The sequence below is a fragment of the Gopherus evgoodei genome, chromosome 10 (assembly GCF_007399415.2).
Source record: "Gopherus evgoodei ecotype Sinaloan lineage chromosome 10, rGopEvg1_v1.p, whole genome shotgun sequence".
NCBI lineage: Eukaryota > Metazoa > Chordata > Testudines > Testudinidae > Gopherus > Gopherus evgoodei.
In genome coordinates this window covers 15,228,641-15,248,001 of record NC_044331.1, presented here as the reverse complement: position 1 = coordinate 15,248,001, position 19,361 = coordinate 15,228,641, and the positions used below count along the sequence as shown (strand labels likewise).

General features: G+C 48.0%; 1 protein-coding gene across 1 annotated transcript; it reads right to left on the bottom strand.

The window, feature by feature from the left end:
- Positions 1-7,849: 7,849 nt before the first annotated feature.
- Positions 7,850-18,043, bottom strand: ISG20 (interferon stimulated exonuclease gene 20). Its single transcript, XM_030578254.1, has 4 exons — positions 17,967-18,043; positions 16,486-16,723; positions 14,462-14,662; positions 7,850-9,177 (listed from the first exon to the last, which is right to left on the bottom strand). The coding sequence occupies exons 2-4, from the start codon at positions 16,714-16,716 to the stop codon at positions 9,085-9,087; spliced, it is 525 nt and encodes a 174-aa protein (XP_030434114.1). The 5' UTR covers positions 16,717-16,723; positions 17,967-18,043; the 3' UTR covers positions 7,850-9,084.
- Positions 18,044-19,361: the final 1,318 nt, after the last annotated feature.

Here is a 19,361-nt window from a genome sequence, read left to right as displayed (position 1 = left end):
TTCCCAAACTTGGGATGCTGCTTGTTCAGGAAAAGCCCCTGGTGGGCCGGACTGGTTTGTTTACCTGCCACGTTCACAGGTCTGGCCGATTGTGGCTCCCTCTGGCCGCGGTTCACTGCTCCAGGCCAATGGGAGCTGCTGGAAGCGGCACGGGCTGAGGGACTTACTAGCCGCTGCTTCCAGCAACTCCCATTGGCCTAGAGCAGCGAACCGCGGCCAGTGGAAGCCGTGATCAGCTGGACCTGTGGACGTGGTAGGTGAACAAACCGGCCCGGCCCGCCAGGGGCTTTCCCAACACAAGCGGCATCCCAAGTTTGGGAAACACTGCATTAGGGCATCATCCTCAGCGGCTGAAGCCCTGGGCCCTTTAAATCTCTGCCCAAGCCCCATTGCCGGAGCCCCCGGGGTAATGGCAACAGTCTAGGGCTCCAGTGGTGATTTAAAGGGCCAGGGGCTCCCAGCTGCAGCAGATCCCTAGGCCCTTTAAAGCACTAATAGAGCCCCAGAGGCTCCCGGCTGCCACTGCTACCCCAGAGCTCGGGGCTCTGGTGGAGATTTAAAGATCCCGGGGCGATAGCAGCAGTTGGAGCGCTGGGCCCTTTAAATCACCGCTGGAGCCCTGGGCCGCCGCTGCTATTCCGGGGCTCTGACAACGGGGCTTCAGTGGCGATTTAAAGGGCCCAGGGCTCCCCCCAGCAGCCATGGTGTCCATCACCATAGTATCTAATGATTTAATTATCAGTTTCTATCTCACCTAACATCACCACTTTCTGATAGCTGCCTCTTTATTTGTCTTCCTCTCTTACTACCTGTGTTCTCCCTCCATTAGCTGCCTTTTCCCTTATAGAAAAACTTCTAGAACTTTGGATTTCAGAGCATTACAAACCTCTCCTATGAAGTAATATTAATCTCCCTATTTTAAAGATTGGGAAACTGAGGCCCAGAAATGAAGTGATCTTGTACAGGCGACACAACAAGCCAATGGCAGAGTGGGGAATAGAACCCAAGATTCCAGAGTCCCTGTCCTGACCCCAAGACCCTCCTTCCTCCCATCTCCTTCATTTTCAGTGCCGTCCAACAGATCTCCCAATGCAGAAGAAGCTGTCCCTGGCACGACTGATATCACATTCAGGCAGAGTGGTGCCAACCCACCACAGACACAGACATCATTCAGGGTAGAGAGGGGGCTTAAAAAAGAGAGTTGGCCAGAGGGAGTTGGCAACTCGTAACGAAAAGCAGGAGAGAAAAGGCTTTTTTCCAAAAAAGAAATGAAATAAAAATTAATAACTAAATCTAAAAAAGCAGACTCAGAGTGAAGCTGCTCGATTTTTCCGAGAAGGCTCCCCAGATGCACAATGGGAACATCTGTGCCGTGGCTCACTCCTTGGAAGGGCCTCAGGCCGCAAAGCAATGCTGGCGTCAGCTGGTTACAGTGATGGCCTTGATGAGGTCCTCTCCCTGCTTCCCACAGGGCCGGGGCCGCTCAGAAAAACCTGCCTGAGTGCAACGACGGCTGCTGCTGCTGTGCTTGAATTGCAGCCCAGGGCTGGATCTCAGCAGCCGTAAATTCCTCTTTTCACTTTGTCTTGTTCTCTCCGGGCTCCATATATTTCAGACAGACAAGTGTCCCACATGGGGAGGTCGGAGGGGTGGAGATGGTTGGGCCCAGAAACAACCATCCTTCTGTGAGGCCCATGAAAAGCGTTTTCATAAGGTCCTTGCTCAAAACGTTCTGTTATCAGGCACCCAGAAGCAGCAGGTCGATACATGCCCTGCTCCTGGAAAAAATGAAACTCCAAGTAACACACATATACCCTCAGTGGCCATTTGCACAGACAGGCATGGCCCATACTCAATGCGGCTGTCTCATATAAACAAACAGCCTTTTCTGTATTGTTGCCAGCAGCACGTAAGAGCAAAAGGTTTGTTCCTATGTTCTTCCCACACAAGGTGAAGACACACATGCCATAAGGATGGAAATTCACAGATCAGGATTAAATCTTCCTGCACGTACTCGCAAAAGGTGAATACAGAAGCAGTGCTCTGAATCGATATAAATAACACTACCTTGCCTTATTGTAGCATCTTTCATCTGACCCCTCAGCCTGGTAGGTATTCCGATACGCTGGCTAGCATGCATGTGTCCTTTCCTGAATAGGGTTGGAACTGTTCAACCATGTGTCACAGTCCCTGCACTGCCATCCACTAATGAAGATTCCCTTCTAGTTCAGGTGCTAGCAGCCTTTGATATGGAAGCAGGAGCCTCTGAGTTCTAGTCTTGCTGTCACTTTCACGTTCCAGGTAACTCCTGTGCACAGCACTGTGAAAGCCAGGACCTCCTAGAGAACCACTGACTTGTTACACTATAATTACCCCATTTCATAGGTGGTGAAATGGAAGCACATGGAGGTGAAGTGACTTGCCCAAAGAAACAAAACAAATCAATGGGATTGGAAGGAGTTTATGGGGGGCAGTGGGAGCTTTAGGCAGCTGGGGGCAGGGCAAGCAGGGTTGGTTGGAGAGGCAGTGGAGCTCTGGAGCAGTGGAAGCCTAAAGCAGCCTGAGGGGATTGTGGGAGGAGGATGGGGTGCATAGTAGCAACCTGAGGAAGATTTAACCATTCTAACCATCCCTTCATTAGCCTGCCTGCTTCTGTCCTCTCCCAGCCCTGGCCCCTCTCAGCAGCTTCTGCCACCACTAACCACCACCTCCTCCCTGGGCCCCAGGGCTGCATGCTTGCCCAGCGTCAACAGAGGGAGCTTTAAGAGGGGAGATAGAGAACACCTATATGCAGCAGTTCCCAGGAGGTGGGTGGGTAGGACAAGCAACCACAGTGGCCTGCTATGGCCTCCCTGACTGCGTGAGCTGTCAGCTGGGATGCAGGCCAAAGTGACCCGAGCCAGCCCTGTTTTATAAAGGTGTATCTGACTGCATTGTCTGGGCTGAGGGGTCTTCCAATCCGGTTCCAGACCAGGAGTTTGGAATAACCAAAGGAGAGACCAGCCCCCAAAGAATCCATCCCAGTTGAGACCAACCTATGCTGAATCAGGACTTTGGGAATTCAGTGAGTGCTGGGCAGATACTTGTGCAATTCAGGCATGGTTCATACAGTTCAGACACGTACTTCCTAGGAGGGAGTCTTTGTGCCTTGATTTAAGGCACATTTAATTCCCAGTAACTGGGGACACACCAATTGTGTTTGCTAATGTATCTTCTCAGGAACAATCCTCCAGTCTCTCATGTTGTGGGGGTAGGGTAATCAGATGTCCCGATTTGTGGGTCTTTTTCTTATATAGGCTCGTATTACCCCCCACCTCCAGTCCCGATTTTTCACATTTGCTGTCTGGTCATCCTATGTGGGTGAATCCAGCCCTTCCACTCAATGTGTGTTGAATGGCTGGGAGGATGGAATAACTTGGGGTAAGCTGGCGGCGGGGAGCTTTCTTTGAGTTTACAAAGTCCTTCAAATCTTTCATAAACATTTCCATGAGGGAATATATATTTTCCAAGGAGTATATGGTGCTTTGTGGAATGTTTTGTACATTTACAAAACCCATCTAAATACACAGCACTGGTCAGTTTTCCTGACATTCAAAATATGAGGCCATCTTTAAAACGGTTTCACCCTATAATGATGCATAATTCCCCTGTTTGAATAAAATAGGTTTTATGCCCTGATATACATTTAAAATGTATTGTGTTACCAAAGGTATTTTAAATATTAGGAAGCAGCCAACTCTGGAATAATTTAAACAATGTTCCATGTATATTACTAAATATATGGCCAATATCTTGTATAAAATACATCACCATCATACAGAGAACACATTGATACTAAATGCAGTACATACTGGAAAAGGTTTGATTGCATTTTTTATAAAGGTAAAAGAAATTATATGTTAGATGCTTCCAAATAGCAAAGCTACACGAAAATATACAATTGGGTATTTGAGGTACAATAGCATATGACCTGGCTGCAAGATTATCTATTAACCTGCACTTGTGGGATAAAAATGAGATTCTCTGAGCCATTTTAATGCAGAAAGTTATTTGTAGGCCTCCCCACGCTATGGAACAGTTCTGCCTTATATTCTGAGATGAATATGCTTTCAAGTGGGAGCATCAGGGGGACGGAATGTACCCACTAGGAGACACAGGATTGGCGTGTATCTTTCCAAAGCTGGAGAATAATTTTAATGTGTGTCTGAAATTTTATTTTGTGGGTTAGTTAATCGTTTCTCTAATAGTGGTTGAGTTAAAGGTTAACAAAGAGCCCCAGTGGCAATTGTCATTTTCTGTTTTTCACATGTAATCTACTATCTTGTCCTTGACATGACAAAATACATGGACAGTGGGGAAGGGGAGAGATAAGTATCCCAGGATCACTAAATTGAGCAGCAGGACCCTGGGCTGGCTAGTACTTTCAGTGTGAGAATATCTGCCTCGTGCATGACCCTACGTAAACTTTACGTTCCCCTTTGGGGTTGTAACTGACACCTGGCCTTTTTTGCATCTCTTTATTAGGGACAATGGTTTGATATGCCAAAGCTCATGGGTTTGGGTTCCACTGGGTTAGTAACATTTTATTTCCTTCAGACTGTGAGGACTTCAGAAAGTGCCTACTTATGTTCTGGCTGCTACCAGAAACAAATGATTAACAAGTCAACCTCTGATTTCCAGCTTGAATTTGCCCACTGTACAAGTCAAAACAAGAACTCTAACAGCCAGCATGATCTAGTAAATGAAACTCGTGCCAAGTTCTTTCTCATTCATACATCATTCATCAAGACAAATTGAGATTTTAGGATGGGGTGTAAGTCAGGACAACATATAGGTTTTCCACATCTATATTGGGTGTACAGGGCCCAAACTAGCCAAACCCTGTTTCTGTCAGCAGTTATGGACTCAGAAATTGCTTCAGGGGCAGATATATTCAGCAACATGGTGCCATTTTTAGAGTGACTTTTCTGACCATAACCACATATTAATGTCATCCTAAAAAGGTAACAAATGTTGATCTATGTGGCGCTGGTTTTGATCTTTTCCACCTTTCTGTTATTTTAAGAGACATAGGGATCAAGTGGCACACCAACATGCCCTGGTATGTCACAACAGAGCGACCTTATATGACTTTCAGTGGAATTTGCCACTCAGTTTATTGTGGCTTTCCCTTTAAAAACATGGAGAAGTTGGCGCTAGTAAAAATGAAAGGCTTTCAGTACTGGTTAGCTGGAGAGTGAGTGGAAACAGTAACCATCCAAGCTTCTCCATACAGGATTGCAAACATACCCTACCTCTGACCTGCAACACTCCTTGCTATTCTAGCCCTGGATCTCAACACAGCTCAGCTGATGTCCCACAACCCTGACTTGCATCATCCCTTGCTATTCTAATCCGCAGTCCCTCTCTCACAGAGACTGGCATCTTGCCCTATTGCTCATTAGATTTTTGAAGTGAACAATTATTGTTTCAGGCCAAGGCTAAAATTGCCTTAGCTAGGGGTTTTTAACCTCCTGCGACAGTCCTCCCAAGGGTCAGCAATGTAGCACCTAGGTTTTTAAAGTGATGGTGATGGATGGCATTTGCATTTTTAGGTTGAGAATCCCGCTCCTTGTGTTCAGGAAATCGTGTCTGCACCCCAATCCATGGGGCAATCCTGCTTCATCTGCTCTGAGCAACTCAATGTCTGTCTGCATGAGCCAAATGGAGGCAAAGGTGCAAAATTCAAATGCTGAGACATTTGGGCAACATCAGGTGATGGTGCTGAGAGCACCTGCTATCCTACCTGACTACTGAATGCAAGAAGATTGGACACCACATATAGAGAGCTGGGGAAATGCAGGAAGAGTCATAGAAGTTACAAGATGGAAACCTCTACTGAGCCTTATTTGCTCTATGAGATCCTCGCCAGTCCAGTCCAGTCTTTCACCAGTCAATGCAAGATTGTTCCCTCTTAATCTAGCTTTACAAATCCCAAGTAATGCATCCCCAAACTTCTCCCCTGGGAAACTGTCTGAGGGAGGGGTCAGGAGCTACTGAGCCAGGAAACAAGCAGGGGAATGAAGACTCTGGGACTCCAAGAGTGAAGCTTCCAAAACTGAAGTCACATGCAGAGGAAAGAGCCATGGACACTCTGTAGCATGAGGAACGGGTCTGGGATAGTGTCAGAAATCCATGCAGAAGCTGTAGAGGAAAGAGAGGAAGGCAGCTGGGAGGTCAGCATGGGAAGAAACTGGAGAAGAACCAGTGCAGCCGGAAGGGGGAGAACCAGCCCCCATGTGAAGACAGTGAGGAGCCCATCAACACTAGGAACTGACACAGGATATCCCAGCTTAGAAAGATGGGGAAACACTTGCACCTTCACAGTGTGATTCCCTTCCTGGCTTTCCCTGCTGCCTTAGGCTCCTTCGGTTCCCCAGCATAAAATCTGATTTACTTTAAACCTTGAATAAATGCAAAGAATTGGAAGAGAACAGGTTGGTGGTTTTAACTGGGTAGCAATCAAGTTTCACGCTCTGTGTTGGGACACCCCTTTTGCTCTGGCTTCTGGGAAAGCCAATGTAAAAACTAAACTATGTCCCTCAGGAATAAACCAGAATGCGCTGCTAGTTTGCATAGTGGGATGGCTAAGTCTGTACCTCAAAGCCAACCTCCCTCCCCAACCATTGCTCCTGCATTTGTGCTTTGTGCCTCCCTTTGCAAATTATCCCCTGGGAATGAACAGTCCCTTGCCAGGTGAGTATTTGTCCCCCTCCTGGTTGCATCTCATGCTAAGCTAGGCATAATATTGCTGCTTCAGCATCTTCCAGCTGCAATCACAGCACTGTTATTACTTCCGCTTTAGTATTATCATTGTTTTTAAACAAAGTGCTTGTGGCCAACATGGACGGAGTAGTTTGATGAGCCCAGTTGTAGGCACAAAAAGCATGGGGTTTTTAGCCGGGCTGGGGTGTGGCTTGGTGGGTGGGTCATGCACCCAAATTGCACTGGGCCCAGTTGAATGGTGCCAGCCTTGGACTAGGCTAAGAATGACCAAGTCTCATTTTCTTTGTGACCCAAGTCATGTGCAAATCTGGGTCTTTATAAAAGTGAAAGGCTGGTACCTTAACCCACTTCCCCACCCCACCCCTCGGTGAGCCACTGCAGCTCACTTAGTTTCTCTCTCTGCTCAGACACATTTGAACCATCCTAAAACGTTCCCCGGCAAACTCTAAATGGCTGCCTGCCAGAGGTGCATATGATATACCCATCTGTTAGCTGGTAGGTATGATGTAGACAAAAATAAGCAGCCTAAGGGCACCACCTAGTGAACAACTCTACAAACATGACCCTAAATCCCTAAACTGGTAGAAATAAAACAGAAGGCTGGGTATTCAGCAATGCAAGTGGTGTAATCCTCACCTATTGCTCCTGCTTTTATCCATCATTATTAGTTATTTGTATTGCTGCAATGTTTAGAGGCCCCACCAGAAATCAAAGGTGCCTGGTGCTAGGCACCATACAACCAGATGCTAAGAGACAGTCCCTGTCCCCATGAATTTACAATCTAAATATAGAAAAGACAGACAAAAGGTGGGAGTAAGAAAGTAGTAATTTATGGGTCAGACCCTCCCCTGGTGAAACTGTCATAGTTCCACGGACTACAATGGAATTATGATCATTTGCACCTTTGGAGGATCTGTCCCTATCCATATGAACGATATACCAGGCAGAATCTATCAGTCTGGATTCTTATACTGGGCCTATCAGCATTGTGTCTGCACTCCCCTGCATCAATAAGGTCAAGAGGAGGACCAGTCAAAGGAGCAGAGAGGTTAATATTTTGATTGTCACAGCATCTTTTATTTTTATTCAAAACATTGTGTTGCAATGCAAGGACCACGAGCTTCATTTATAACAATAATCAGACTTCTATAGCACTTTGTGTCCAGAGACCCGAAAGCACTTCACGAAGCTGGGCAAGCGGCACGATCACTCCCTACCTCCCCTTTTCCAGATGGAGAAGCTTACGCAGGTATTATTTGGGCCAACGTGGAACAGTGTTTCGGTGGCAGAGCTGGGGATGAGAACTCAGTCATCTGACTCCCAGCCTCAGTCCACAGCTGCCCGGTTCTCACGAGACATGTTTCTACTTCTTTCAAAACACGCGCAAGCCTCTTTAGCACTACATACTAATCCCTATACCAGCCACTAAGGATCTCTAGCTTTTATGGAGCCTAAGCTATGCATAGAGCCATATCAGCAGCTCTAGGGACCCATGGGATGGTTGCCTCAAGATTAATGCGATGGGTTTATTATCCATACTGGGCTTGTATTTCTAAACATATATCCAAGATGAGAGGCCACAACAGGTCACCGGGGGGGGGGGTGATCAAAACCCCTCTGATTCTTGAGCATTATTGTAGTTTTATATTGCAGAAAAAGGGTCATATCCCCGCAAAAGGGCAGCCCTCCCACTGTCGCCCCTATTCCCAGCTGACCCAAACCAGGCTTTCATAGCCTCTGCTATGGGCCTGGAGGCAGTGCTGCCAATTGTGCAATGGTTTCTAATTTTTTAAAATCATTTAGTAAATTAAATGCTGGTCCTTTTTATTAGTGCCACGCAGCCTATTTTAAAGTGACCCCATGTGCAGAGTGACCATATGTTCTGTACTGGCCAGGACAATCTTTTTTAAGCCATCCTGACTTTTTGGTTAAAGTGGGCATATCTCCCATTTGCTCTTGCCAATTTGATCAGTTGGGGAGGGGAGCAGGCAGGGCTCAAGTGAGCAGTGACAGCCTCATGTGACAGGCAGGACTCTAATGAGTAGCAGGCAGACAGAGCTCCAATGAGCAGCAACCCCAGCCTTGAAGGTGGGGGACAGGGGCTCAGGCGATCACCTAGGGCCAGCCCCGTAGGGGAGGGAGGCATTCGGACCAGCCCCTCATGGTGTCCCCTTGGGAAATATGGTCACCCTACCCACGTGGGACATTCGCTCGGCCCATAACAAGATCATCACTGGACACATTACTAGGAGCCCATCCCATAACCTTCAGTGCGGCTGCACATGTGAACTGATGAGACAGAGAGAAGCAAGAAGTCCCTTAAATAGATCCATGCCCTTTTGACCTGGCAAACTTGAAGAGCTCCATGGCCGACCTGGCGTCTTCCACAGAGGAGTGGCCCTCTCTGCCCGTCTGTAAAACAAAAGAAGGGACCCCAAGAGTGACGTAGTGCAAGCAAAACCAGCCTGGAAAGATCAAGGTCTCCAGACGGACATTCCAGGCTTTACTGAAACAATGTTGTTGACAATGAGGTGCCCCTCAGCTGTGTATGTCATCTCTGGTTGAGGGATCACTATGGCATCCAGTAACATACACAACCAAAGGGCAGTATTATATGGAGTGGGAGGGGTCCTCCTAGCCTCTCTTCCCTTTGCACCAGGTACCTGCCCCCTGAATGGGAATTACACACATGTATCAAGGGGAGAGTAGAACTCATGGTGTCAAGTCGTTCCCCAAAGAGTGGAAAAATCCTGATACTCAGGACTGGGAGGGCGCTCGTTCTGATCACGAGATGGGATAAAGGAGAGGAGCCTTAGGTGCTGCAACACTCCCTGCAGGAACCCTGCACCCCCCTGAAACACCAACAGACCAGAGTGATTTTACTAAAGGAAAATACGAGGCGGGTGGAGGTGATAGCCAGAAAGTCTCCCAGTAAGAGTCTGTGTGCCCTTTAGTATGCAGAGTGTGGTCTTCTCGCCTGCTGGTCCCAGAGCCTCCCATCTGCTCGCCTTGGAGCCATCAGCTCCACACTTCTATTTTCCATGCTGGTTTCCAGGGAGGTTAATGCTGAGTGCACTGTATCATTTCTATAATGATACAATTCCAGGCAGAACCGTTTCCAGGTAGAGATGCCTGAAGAGAAGGTGCCCAGGCAGGGATTGCAAAATGGGACTGGCTCTCAGCAAGCTCACGCCGGAGCTCAGCACTCCAGCGTCTCCACCACAATCTGTAGCGAGCACAGAAATGAGCTCCGTGATTAGCACGGCAGCCCCATAATAATTCCTCTGCGGTCCCTAGAATGCATCACTCATTTGACAGCCAGGCCGAGTGACACTGTGATTATTTTATTACTGTGTTTATAAAGGTGCCAGTCAGTGCCGAGTTGCTGTTGTTTCTGCCAAGAGCAGACATCCCGATGAGGCAGGGCAGGATTCCCTCCAGCTGTCCCCACACAAGCTTGATGCCACCCATGGCACAGCAGACACTTGTCTAGGGCATTGTGACTCCTGGGCCTAGTTCCAGGGTCCAGCCTGACGGTTCTCCTAGATGTCTATAAACTCCATTGAGCTCCTCCCCAATATTTAATGCTCTTCTTCAGAGCGGTGGTGCCAAAACATGAACAGGGGGTTCTTTCCATAGCATTCCTCCGCCCTCAGTGAGATGTGAGCAAAACATTCCCCTCCTTCCCAGCACCATCAGTCCCTGCACTACGTTCTCCAGCCCTGCACCTCTTCCACTGCCATGCTTACCCTCCCTGCTACATCTAGGTGCTGCCATACTCAACATCCGTTTTCACAGTGACAGCAGCGGCGGGTGCATTGTCCTGCAGTCTCTGGCAGCGGGGCAGCTGGTGGGGAGTCAGGGGACTGAGTCTCCCCACTCTGTACAGCAGCAGCTTGGCCCCTCTCCTCTCCTACTCCTGAGTTGCATCCATGGTGCAGGGACTACATGGGTCTCTCAGGACACGGGAGGGGAGTTCCCCTTGAAGCACTCAGGGGGCTGAACATTGTAATGAACAGAGCTGGCTGAGGCATTTTGAGGCGGGTCAGAAACAATTTGTGGTTGGCTGCCTCCAAACAGAACCAGTTTCTGCCTGTGACAATCACTGGCCGGTGCCCAGAGGTTGGCTGAGGATTGGGGGAGTGTTTTGCAAGCAAAGGGATTGTTAGATCCTTCTTCTCTAGCTTAATGCTGCAGCGTGGAGCCTGCCTATCTATTCCTTTCATTTGTAGTCATTGGTTTGCATCAGTTTAACATCAGTTGCATTTTCAAACCCCTGCACAAGGAAAAGGACTAGAAATTGTCTGTTTTAAGTTAAAACAGAGATTCTCCTGCACAGGGCCCAAAGGCAGCTCTATTAGCGCAAGGATCGCCTGCCCCAGGTCATCCGTGCTATTACTTCTCACGAAGAGTGTCCCATAAGATCACTTCCAGGGCTTGGGACAGGAATGCCAAGCAATGATTTGCTTATCCAAAAGGTGGCCATGACCTCCAGTGCAACCCTCAGACTGTTGCTGGGTGTTCTAATATTTGGTCCAATTCCCACTTACCCCCAGCTTGTCTTGGACATGCCCTGAGCTCTTACAGGCCTGTGGGACTCTCTCTTTCTCTGGGCATTTTCTGCCAGCACAGCGGCATCTGGGCCTGGGCCTCATCCACCAAGCTGCACGTGTTCTGATTGAGAGTGGGCCTTTGGCTCAGAGAGATGCGCTTCTCCCACAGTGCCGTGCAAGCTTCAGCGTTGTACCAAGACAGCTGCCAACCAGCTTTCACTTCTTTTCTGCACTACCAACACTCAGCTCTGGGTACACGGAGGCTGAAAGGTGCAACTGGAGTGACCATGCAGGATGCACCCATGGTTCTGTCTCCATTATCCCGCATCTGTGAAGTCCCAAGTGCTCCCAGCTCTCATCGACTTCAGTTCCTGACATCCAAGGGAGCGGAGGGAACTCACTGCCTCCCAGGACTGGGCACTTTCTGAGAGGATCTTGCCATTTTCTCTTATCTGCAGACAGTCACGATGTTTAAGTGGCTTGTTTTCATTAGGGAAAGGCTGTTGCTAGGCCACACCAATCCCTCTCATTGGTGAAAATGGTTCCTTGCAACCAATCAGTGGGTCTTTGCTGGAGTTCACACACACTGAAGCGCTAAGCGACTGGCAGATGTGCCTATTCATTTTTAGCTCACACCTATTGCTCCTGCTGGCCAAGCAGGTTATTAAGGCTCCTGTGATTTTAATTTTTAAACTGACTGTAGGTTTTCTGCCTTCAATTTATAATCCCAAGAGAAACAAGAAGGCAGCCATTCATGTGGCAAAGGCACAAGGATGAGATGCAGGATGCCTGGGTTCTAGCTCCGACTCTGCCACAGACTCCCTTTGTGGCCTTGGCCAAGCCACTTAATCTGTGCCCCTGTTCCCCATCTAGAAAGTGGGATTACAATCCTTTCTTCCTCGGTCTTGTCTAAATAGACAGTAACCTCTTCAGGGAAGGAGCTGTCCTTCCCTATGTGTTTGTACCTAACAATGGAACTCTTGAGCAGGGGTGGGCAAACCACAGCCCCCAGGCTGGATCCGGCCCACACAACCTCGAGCTCCTGCTGGGTGAGGTCTGGGGCTCTGACCGGGGAGCAGAGTTGGGGGACTCTTCACGTGGCTCCCAAAAGCAGTGGCATGGCCCTACTCCGTCTCCTATATATAGGGGCAGCCAGACGGCTCTGCTTTGCTTGCTGCCTCTGCCCCAAGCACCACCTCCACAGCTCCCATTGGCCAGGCCGCAGCTCTGTGTAGGAGCTGGAGTGGGGACATGGCTGCTGCTTCCAGGAGCTGCTTGAAGTAAGCGCTGCCTGGAGCCTACAACCCTGAGCCTCTCCCTGTGGCCCAACCTCCTGCCCCAGCCCTGATACCCTCCTGCCCTCTGAACCCCTTGATCCCAGGCCACCCTTCTGCACCCCAAACCCCTCGATCCCAGCCCAGAGCACCTTCCTGCACCCCAAACCCCTCATCCCCAGCCCCACCCTAGAGCCCACACCCCCAACCAGAGCCCTCACCCCCTCCTGCACTCCAGCCATACAATTTCTATTTCCAGATGTGGCCCCCAGGCCAAAAAGTTTGCCAATCCCTGCTTTAGGAGACTACTGTAATACAAATATCTCCCATTTTAGTCTTGGGAATCTGGGGTTACCACAAGGAAAGGTTTTCTTTGTCCAGCCTTTTAAAGCTAGAACTGTGATAAAAAGAAAATCACACTGAGCATTGTGAAATACTCCAGATCCTCTCCTCACCATCCCCTACTGAAGGCCCCATACAAATAAAACTTAAACAGCTCCACAAGAGCTAGAGTTTACTGGGGTACATCAGAAAATCCATAGCCCAGAACTTCCATCAGAGGACCAGGAGAGCCGGGGAATCAGAGGCAACAGGTCAGTAGTGACAAATCCTGTGAGATGAGTTTCCCAGCTCAGAGTCAGCACTTGTCTCCCTCAGCTGCTGCTGTTTCAGGCCCCCCACCCCACTCAAATGATCTAGACACCTCGCAAAACAAGCAGAGACCTTATCCCTGCCCCAGAGAGGGTACAGTTAGACATGCACAATGAGCAAAGGATGCAAACAGACAGAGGCGGTACAAGGGAAAGGAAGCACAGGGAACAATAAAATCATCCAGTTACTCAGCAAGGCTCTGATCCTGTAGCAAGCTCTTCACAGACAGACCCTTGCACCAACTTGCAGCCCCACTGACTAACAATGGGCAAGTCCATAGACAAGTGTGCAGGTGTAATAATGGGGCACCGCATAGAAGCGGAGCGCATTGCAGGACGGGGACAGAGGCACATGCATATCTTGATGGTTCCATTAACTTCCCCCACATCCAAGTGCCTGTGGGAGAGGAAAGGCTGCCAGGAATGTACATAAGGTCAGGGAGACGATCCATTATAGGATTCAAATTGCAGGGTGCCCCTCTACGAAAAAAGGCTTTTAACAAAATTAAAGGGAAAAAAGCTTAATAAGAAAGATGTGAAAGCAGAGCTCAGCTGGAATTGTCACATGTTGCTCCAGGAATGGCTGTTGCTAGACAGAAGTAAATGTCTTTGTGTCACCTCACTTTCTCTCATTGGTTAAAATTCACTCCAATGACAGGCTCGTCAGTTACCTGCTATTGCAGCTGACTGAAAAGCTAATTTGACAAAAAAAATTTATAAGAGCCTTGAGTTCACATTGCTAGGATTCCTGGGCTTCCATTAGTCATTATTCAGGAGTATTTGGATGAAAGCCACTTATTTGCAAACCTTAAAAGTGACACGAAATTTAGTATAATGGGTATTCGTCCAGACATTCACTACCTGTCACCCTCTTGCTTAAAAGTGTTCAGTCATCCAATCGGGGAGCAGAAACACCATCATGTGACTTAGGTGCTAGAACAATGCAGATAATAGCTATTTGACGCAAACAGTGATTCACTGAAACTTAGGTGAATATTCACGAACATTCTGAGAAACGCCACGCTAGCTCTTGAATGATTTGCTAAGCAGCAAAAGGGCTACATTTGTAATGCTGTTCATAGCAAATACTCCAGCCTGCCATTCTCCTCCATCAGCCAGACTGGGTTCTCGGGAAACCACACCCCTTTCAGCAGCTACAGCAGGGTCATCAGTAACAGCCCTCTCGACCCACTAGTCCTGGCGTGATTTTCCTCCTTACCTGGATGCTTTTCTTGAGCAGCTTTTCACAAAGGACCTTAAGGGACACCCGCCTGGAGTTTCCCAGCCCGCTTTCCTTTCTTAGCAGCCAGTCATTGCACGTGTCATAGACTCGGTAGCGCCACATGTTTTCTTTCAGTGCTTCAAAGTCATGACGTAAATCGTGGCCAACCACCAGCTTGTGTCTCAGGATCTGTAAAATCTGGAAAAGGTGGCAGAGAAGCACCACTCACACCATGAAAAAGCCCCAAAGGCCAAGCGAAGCATTGAAGCAGAGCCTTAGCTCTGTCATTATAGTCAAAACTTTCCCAAAGGCCAGGGGACTGTTCAGAACTGGGGCTTTGGGCTTGTTAGAGACGAGGATAGGTGCAGCATGCACCTGTCTCAAAGACTCATGCTTGCCATTGCTTCTAACATTTTCTGTTTGCCTCATACAGAAACACATACATTTAAGTGATATTTTCAGAAGCACTCATCACCCACAGTTGGGCCCAGATTACCAAAAAGGGCTCAGCACTCAACAGCACTGAATGAGGGAAAACCCGGGCCCAATTGTGGGTGCTGGGCCCTTTTGAAAATCTGTCCCTTTTAGTAGATCTGATACTCAAGACAAATCACAATTGTAAATCTGAACATCACCTACACCGAGGCATTTTAATGTGCAGCACTTTAGAAATGTTCTTTCAATTCCATTTCTTTAGCGTGTGGTATTTTATCATTATTTCTGCATTACTTATTTTGCTTAATGTTTTCCCTTTCTTGTCGGTATCTTATTTAAATGCAGCATCAGTCACAGGGCCTGTAAGTGCTTATATCCATAAGACTCTGTTTGTAGCTTCCTCTGTTCTCAACTTTGGCCTCCACACTACTGGGTGAAAACAATTTTCATGACCAGTGTGGGTCTAGAGCAGTGTTTTTCAACATGGGATCTGCAGAGTATGTTTAAGATTTTCAAAGGGCTTTGCAACTCCATTCAAAAAATTTTTAGAGATCCACAATGAAAAAAGGTTGACAATCACTGGTCTAGAGTTTTACTTCAAATGTCAACCAGCATTAGGAATGGTCTTTTTGTTCTCTGTTTGTACAGAGCCTAGCACACTGGGGTCTTCATCTATGACTAGGGCTCCTAGGTACTACTAGAATACAAATTTATAATCATCATCAACACATAGGATAATCAATCGGATCACAGGTTTGCTCTGTGAGGGAGGATCTCTACTGCTGATAAAAATACCTTGTATGCATTAAACACTGAAAATCAAAATCTTTCCATGAAAAATATCAATGCCTTAGTGATGGAAAGTCATTACCGGCTGATGGCAGTCTGGTAACCCATATGCAATGAGTCTGCTGGTGTATGACTTGCGGTCTCTGTTCCAGGGTGAGCCAAGACTGGAATGTAGGGAGAGGATTGGCAATTGAGGAAGGATTCTTGCCTAGCCTGGAGTTCTACAGAGTGTTATCAGTCCTTCACCCGCAAAGACAGCACATTCACAGACCTTCATTTACTGGGAGCATTTTCTTTCACGTGCTCCCTGTTCCTTTGCTCCATTTATCTATTTTTAATCTCTTTTGGATCAGGATCCCATTTTAACTGAACTAATGGAAACACGAGTCACCTTGCTGGCAGCTTCAGTAGTGACCCTAGGCAAGTAAATAACCCACAAGTCACTGCCACCAGGATTATTCTCTCATTAGCTTTTCTACAGCAGCGACAAGAGAGTATGTGGCAGCCAGCACCAAATCCTGTTGACTTAGTCACTGTATGAACTGGATAAACATGTCCTCACACTGGTTGGTCAGCCTCACCACCCTACTAGCTGGGCCCAACCTTTTATAGGTTTCAGTTAGAAAACTCTCTCTAGGGGGGTGCTCAGTGACACATTGACACATGCAACGGATGATGAATCTAGAGCCGTGCCGTGGTGCCAGTTCAGGGGCAGAACTCAGAGAGGAATGCCACTCTTTGCCCAACAAAAGGCCAAGTGTTTCATTTGGACAAGGCTGGTTTGTGATTCCTCTTACCTGTTCCCGGGCAACCCTGAATGGCATGGCTCCTTCAATGTCCACTGGGCGAACTCCACTCACAGAGGTCCTGAAAGCTGTTATAACACCCTCTGGTCGGATGAACTGATCATAGACCACGTTGCCATAGTAATCTACAATGCTGCAACGGGCCAATCCATTTTCAGTTCCGAATGGTCCCATGCCCACCATCTCACAGTCCAGGGCCACGATGTCAGAAGTCTCCACCATCTTCAGCCTGGTTTAAAGATTACACAAAAAGGCACATGCAATAAATGTAAGCAGACTGGGTGTGGATGTGTGTGTGTTACAGTAAGCGTGAGAAAGTGTGAATGTGCTTCAATCCCTTAGACAACACACAAGGCATTGCAGGACCTCTTTGTAAAACCAGAGTGATGGTTTCACACCTCTCTAGAATCACATGCAGCAAAAATCATCATTTCATTCTGCCAGAAAGATCCCGTCTCTCCCCCAGGTCGGAAACACCGGCAGTTTTCAGACAAGACACCCCCCCACTATATAACCCTTTTTCAGCAGCAAGGTAACTGTCTGAGGGAGAATCTTTTTCTATTGCGTCACCCCAAATGAACACTGTCCCCACCACTCACACCGTTGCAGCACATTCCTGGAACCCCATGCAGCCCACAGCCACAGCTCCCCTCTGCCCAAATCCCACCTCCGACCCCTGCTTTGCTCCCAGCCCTGCCTTCATTCCCTCTCAAAGCAGAGCTGGCCTGAGCATGTAGTCCCAGTTCCTCCCCCATCCCCAGTTCAGCCCCTCTCTCACCACCAGCAGTTGGTCTAATAACAGACATTACCTCACCCATCTCGTCTCTACGTCCTGGGACCGACACAGCTACACCACCACTGCCAAAGCACTAATACCAGTGTAACCCTGCATCAGCCCATCCCAGCCTGTGGAGGGTGCCGCAGCTTTCCAGGGGAGCAGAGGAGGGTGGAGGTTGAGTGAGGGAAAGAATGGCACGCCAGAGGCAGCCTGCTGCCATCAGGAGTGAGGGGATTTGGCACAATGAGAATGCTGCGGGATTTCAGAGGCAGGCCTTGTACCCCTAACAGGTTGCTCACACTGCCCACTCCCCCACTATAACGCACTGTGATATCCCTCCACCGCTTTCTCTTATGGACAGACCTTATGCAGCCTCCTTCCCTCCTAAATTAGTTGTATTATAGTAGCACCAAGAAGCCCTAGTCATGAGGGCCCCATTGCACTAGGCTCTGTACACAGAACAAAAAGACAGTCCCTAATGCTGGTTGCCCTTGAAATCCCATCCACATGAAAAAAAAGCCCTGCTGTCCTGGAGTTGAGCAGTTTCCCATGGCCTCTCGGAGCAGCTGGGAGTCTGGGCACAGCTTAGTTCTAACCAATGCATGTTTAGTATTTTTACAGTAAGCAAAGTTTCTGCTCAAAAAGAGTTAAATATATGCAATCTGAATAGGAACAAATGCGAAACAGCCCCCACCTGTGAGAGTCAATGCAGCCAGTCTCCCAGGAAACAAAGGTTTCAATCAGCTAAATTGTCAGACATACTTGTTTCTGGTTTACTCCTTCCCACTCCACTACTCTGCTGCACTGCAGACACTGTCTGCTTGGGGATTTTTACAAGAGCAAAGATCGTACAGGTTAGAAATGGGAACACCCTGTTAGCTGATCTTATCTATACCCAAGCAGGGGTCAGGGCAGAATTATTTGCCACAGGCAGTTCCCCAGTGTGTTGTTCAGTTCAGACAACAACCTTGTGAGTAAAACATTCAGGAGACCAGCAGATTGTTTATTGACCCTTGTACAAACAGAAGGAGACACACTGCCTGCCCCAAGGAGTTTATAACCTAGCATAAGGCCAGCCTTATCTATGCTACTTTAAGCATTGTTGACAGCTCTCTCAATTATTGATACTTAAAGTTCCAGCTCCTGGAAGCAAGTGAGTATGTGAAAATCTCAGCTTTCACTACAAAAAGTTACTAGCCTTCTTGTCATGGAGAAGGGTCTCATTTTTAAGCCTGAGCACTCCCTGAAGGCTCAAAACCACAAGGCAAACAAAAATACCCCCAATTTTTACAAAAAATTGTAACAATTTTTAAACCAATTCCATGATCTGGGGGTCCTGATTCCTGGTTTTTGAATTTTGGAGGCTGGCAGTGCCACCGATGAGTTAATACGCTCTAGCTCCGGCCAACACAGAGGCTCGTTATTTCAAAGTGAAGCACATCACGCTGGCACCTTTTATCTGTGTGCTGGGCCTCTTTATTGAAAGAGGGAAGCACAGCTGCAAGCCTCACTGTGGAGCTCCATGGGGTGCTGGCCATGACTCTTAAATCTCCCCCAATTGAAACTCTGCTACCTGCTGCCAGATGAATTAGAAACCCTGTAGTTTCCCAGAGAATCTCTCTCTTCCAGCCCTGGTCTAATTATGCCCAGGTGGAGCCAAAAGCAAGTTGCTAGGGAGACCATGTGCTCACCAAGTTGTTACCTGGCTACCTGCCTGCACTCTCCCCTGCAGCAGCTATTCTCTGTCTGCAATCTCTCTCTCACGCACACAGTGACCTTGTGAGCCGCATAAGCAAACAGTTTGGGTGAGATCCTGGCCCTAGTGAAGTTCATAGCAGGACTTCACTGGTAGTCACTTTCTTCAGAAGATTGGACTTTTTTCTGCTTTACTCACAAGATAACACAATTTCCAATCAGTCTATATTCCCCACTGCATCTGTTGTACCCCTGATTCTGCCTCCTCTCCAACCTCATTTATGTGCATTTGCACTTTCCATCCTTGTAGCAAATAGGTTGTAATTAGCACTGGGGAGGTGAAATCAGAACAGGTTTCAAGATAAATCCTCTCCAATGTCCCTCATGGAAAAGA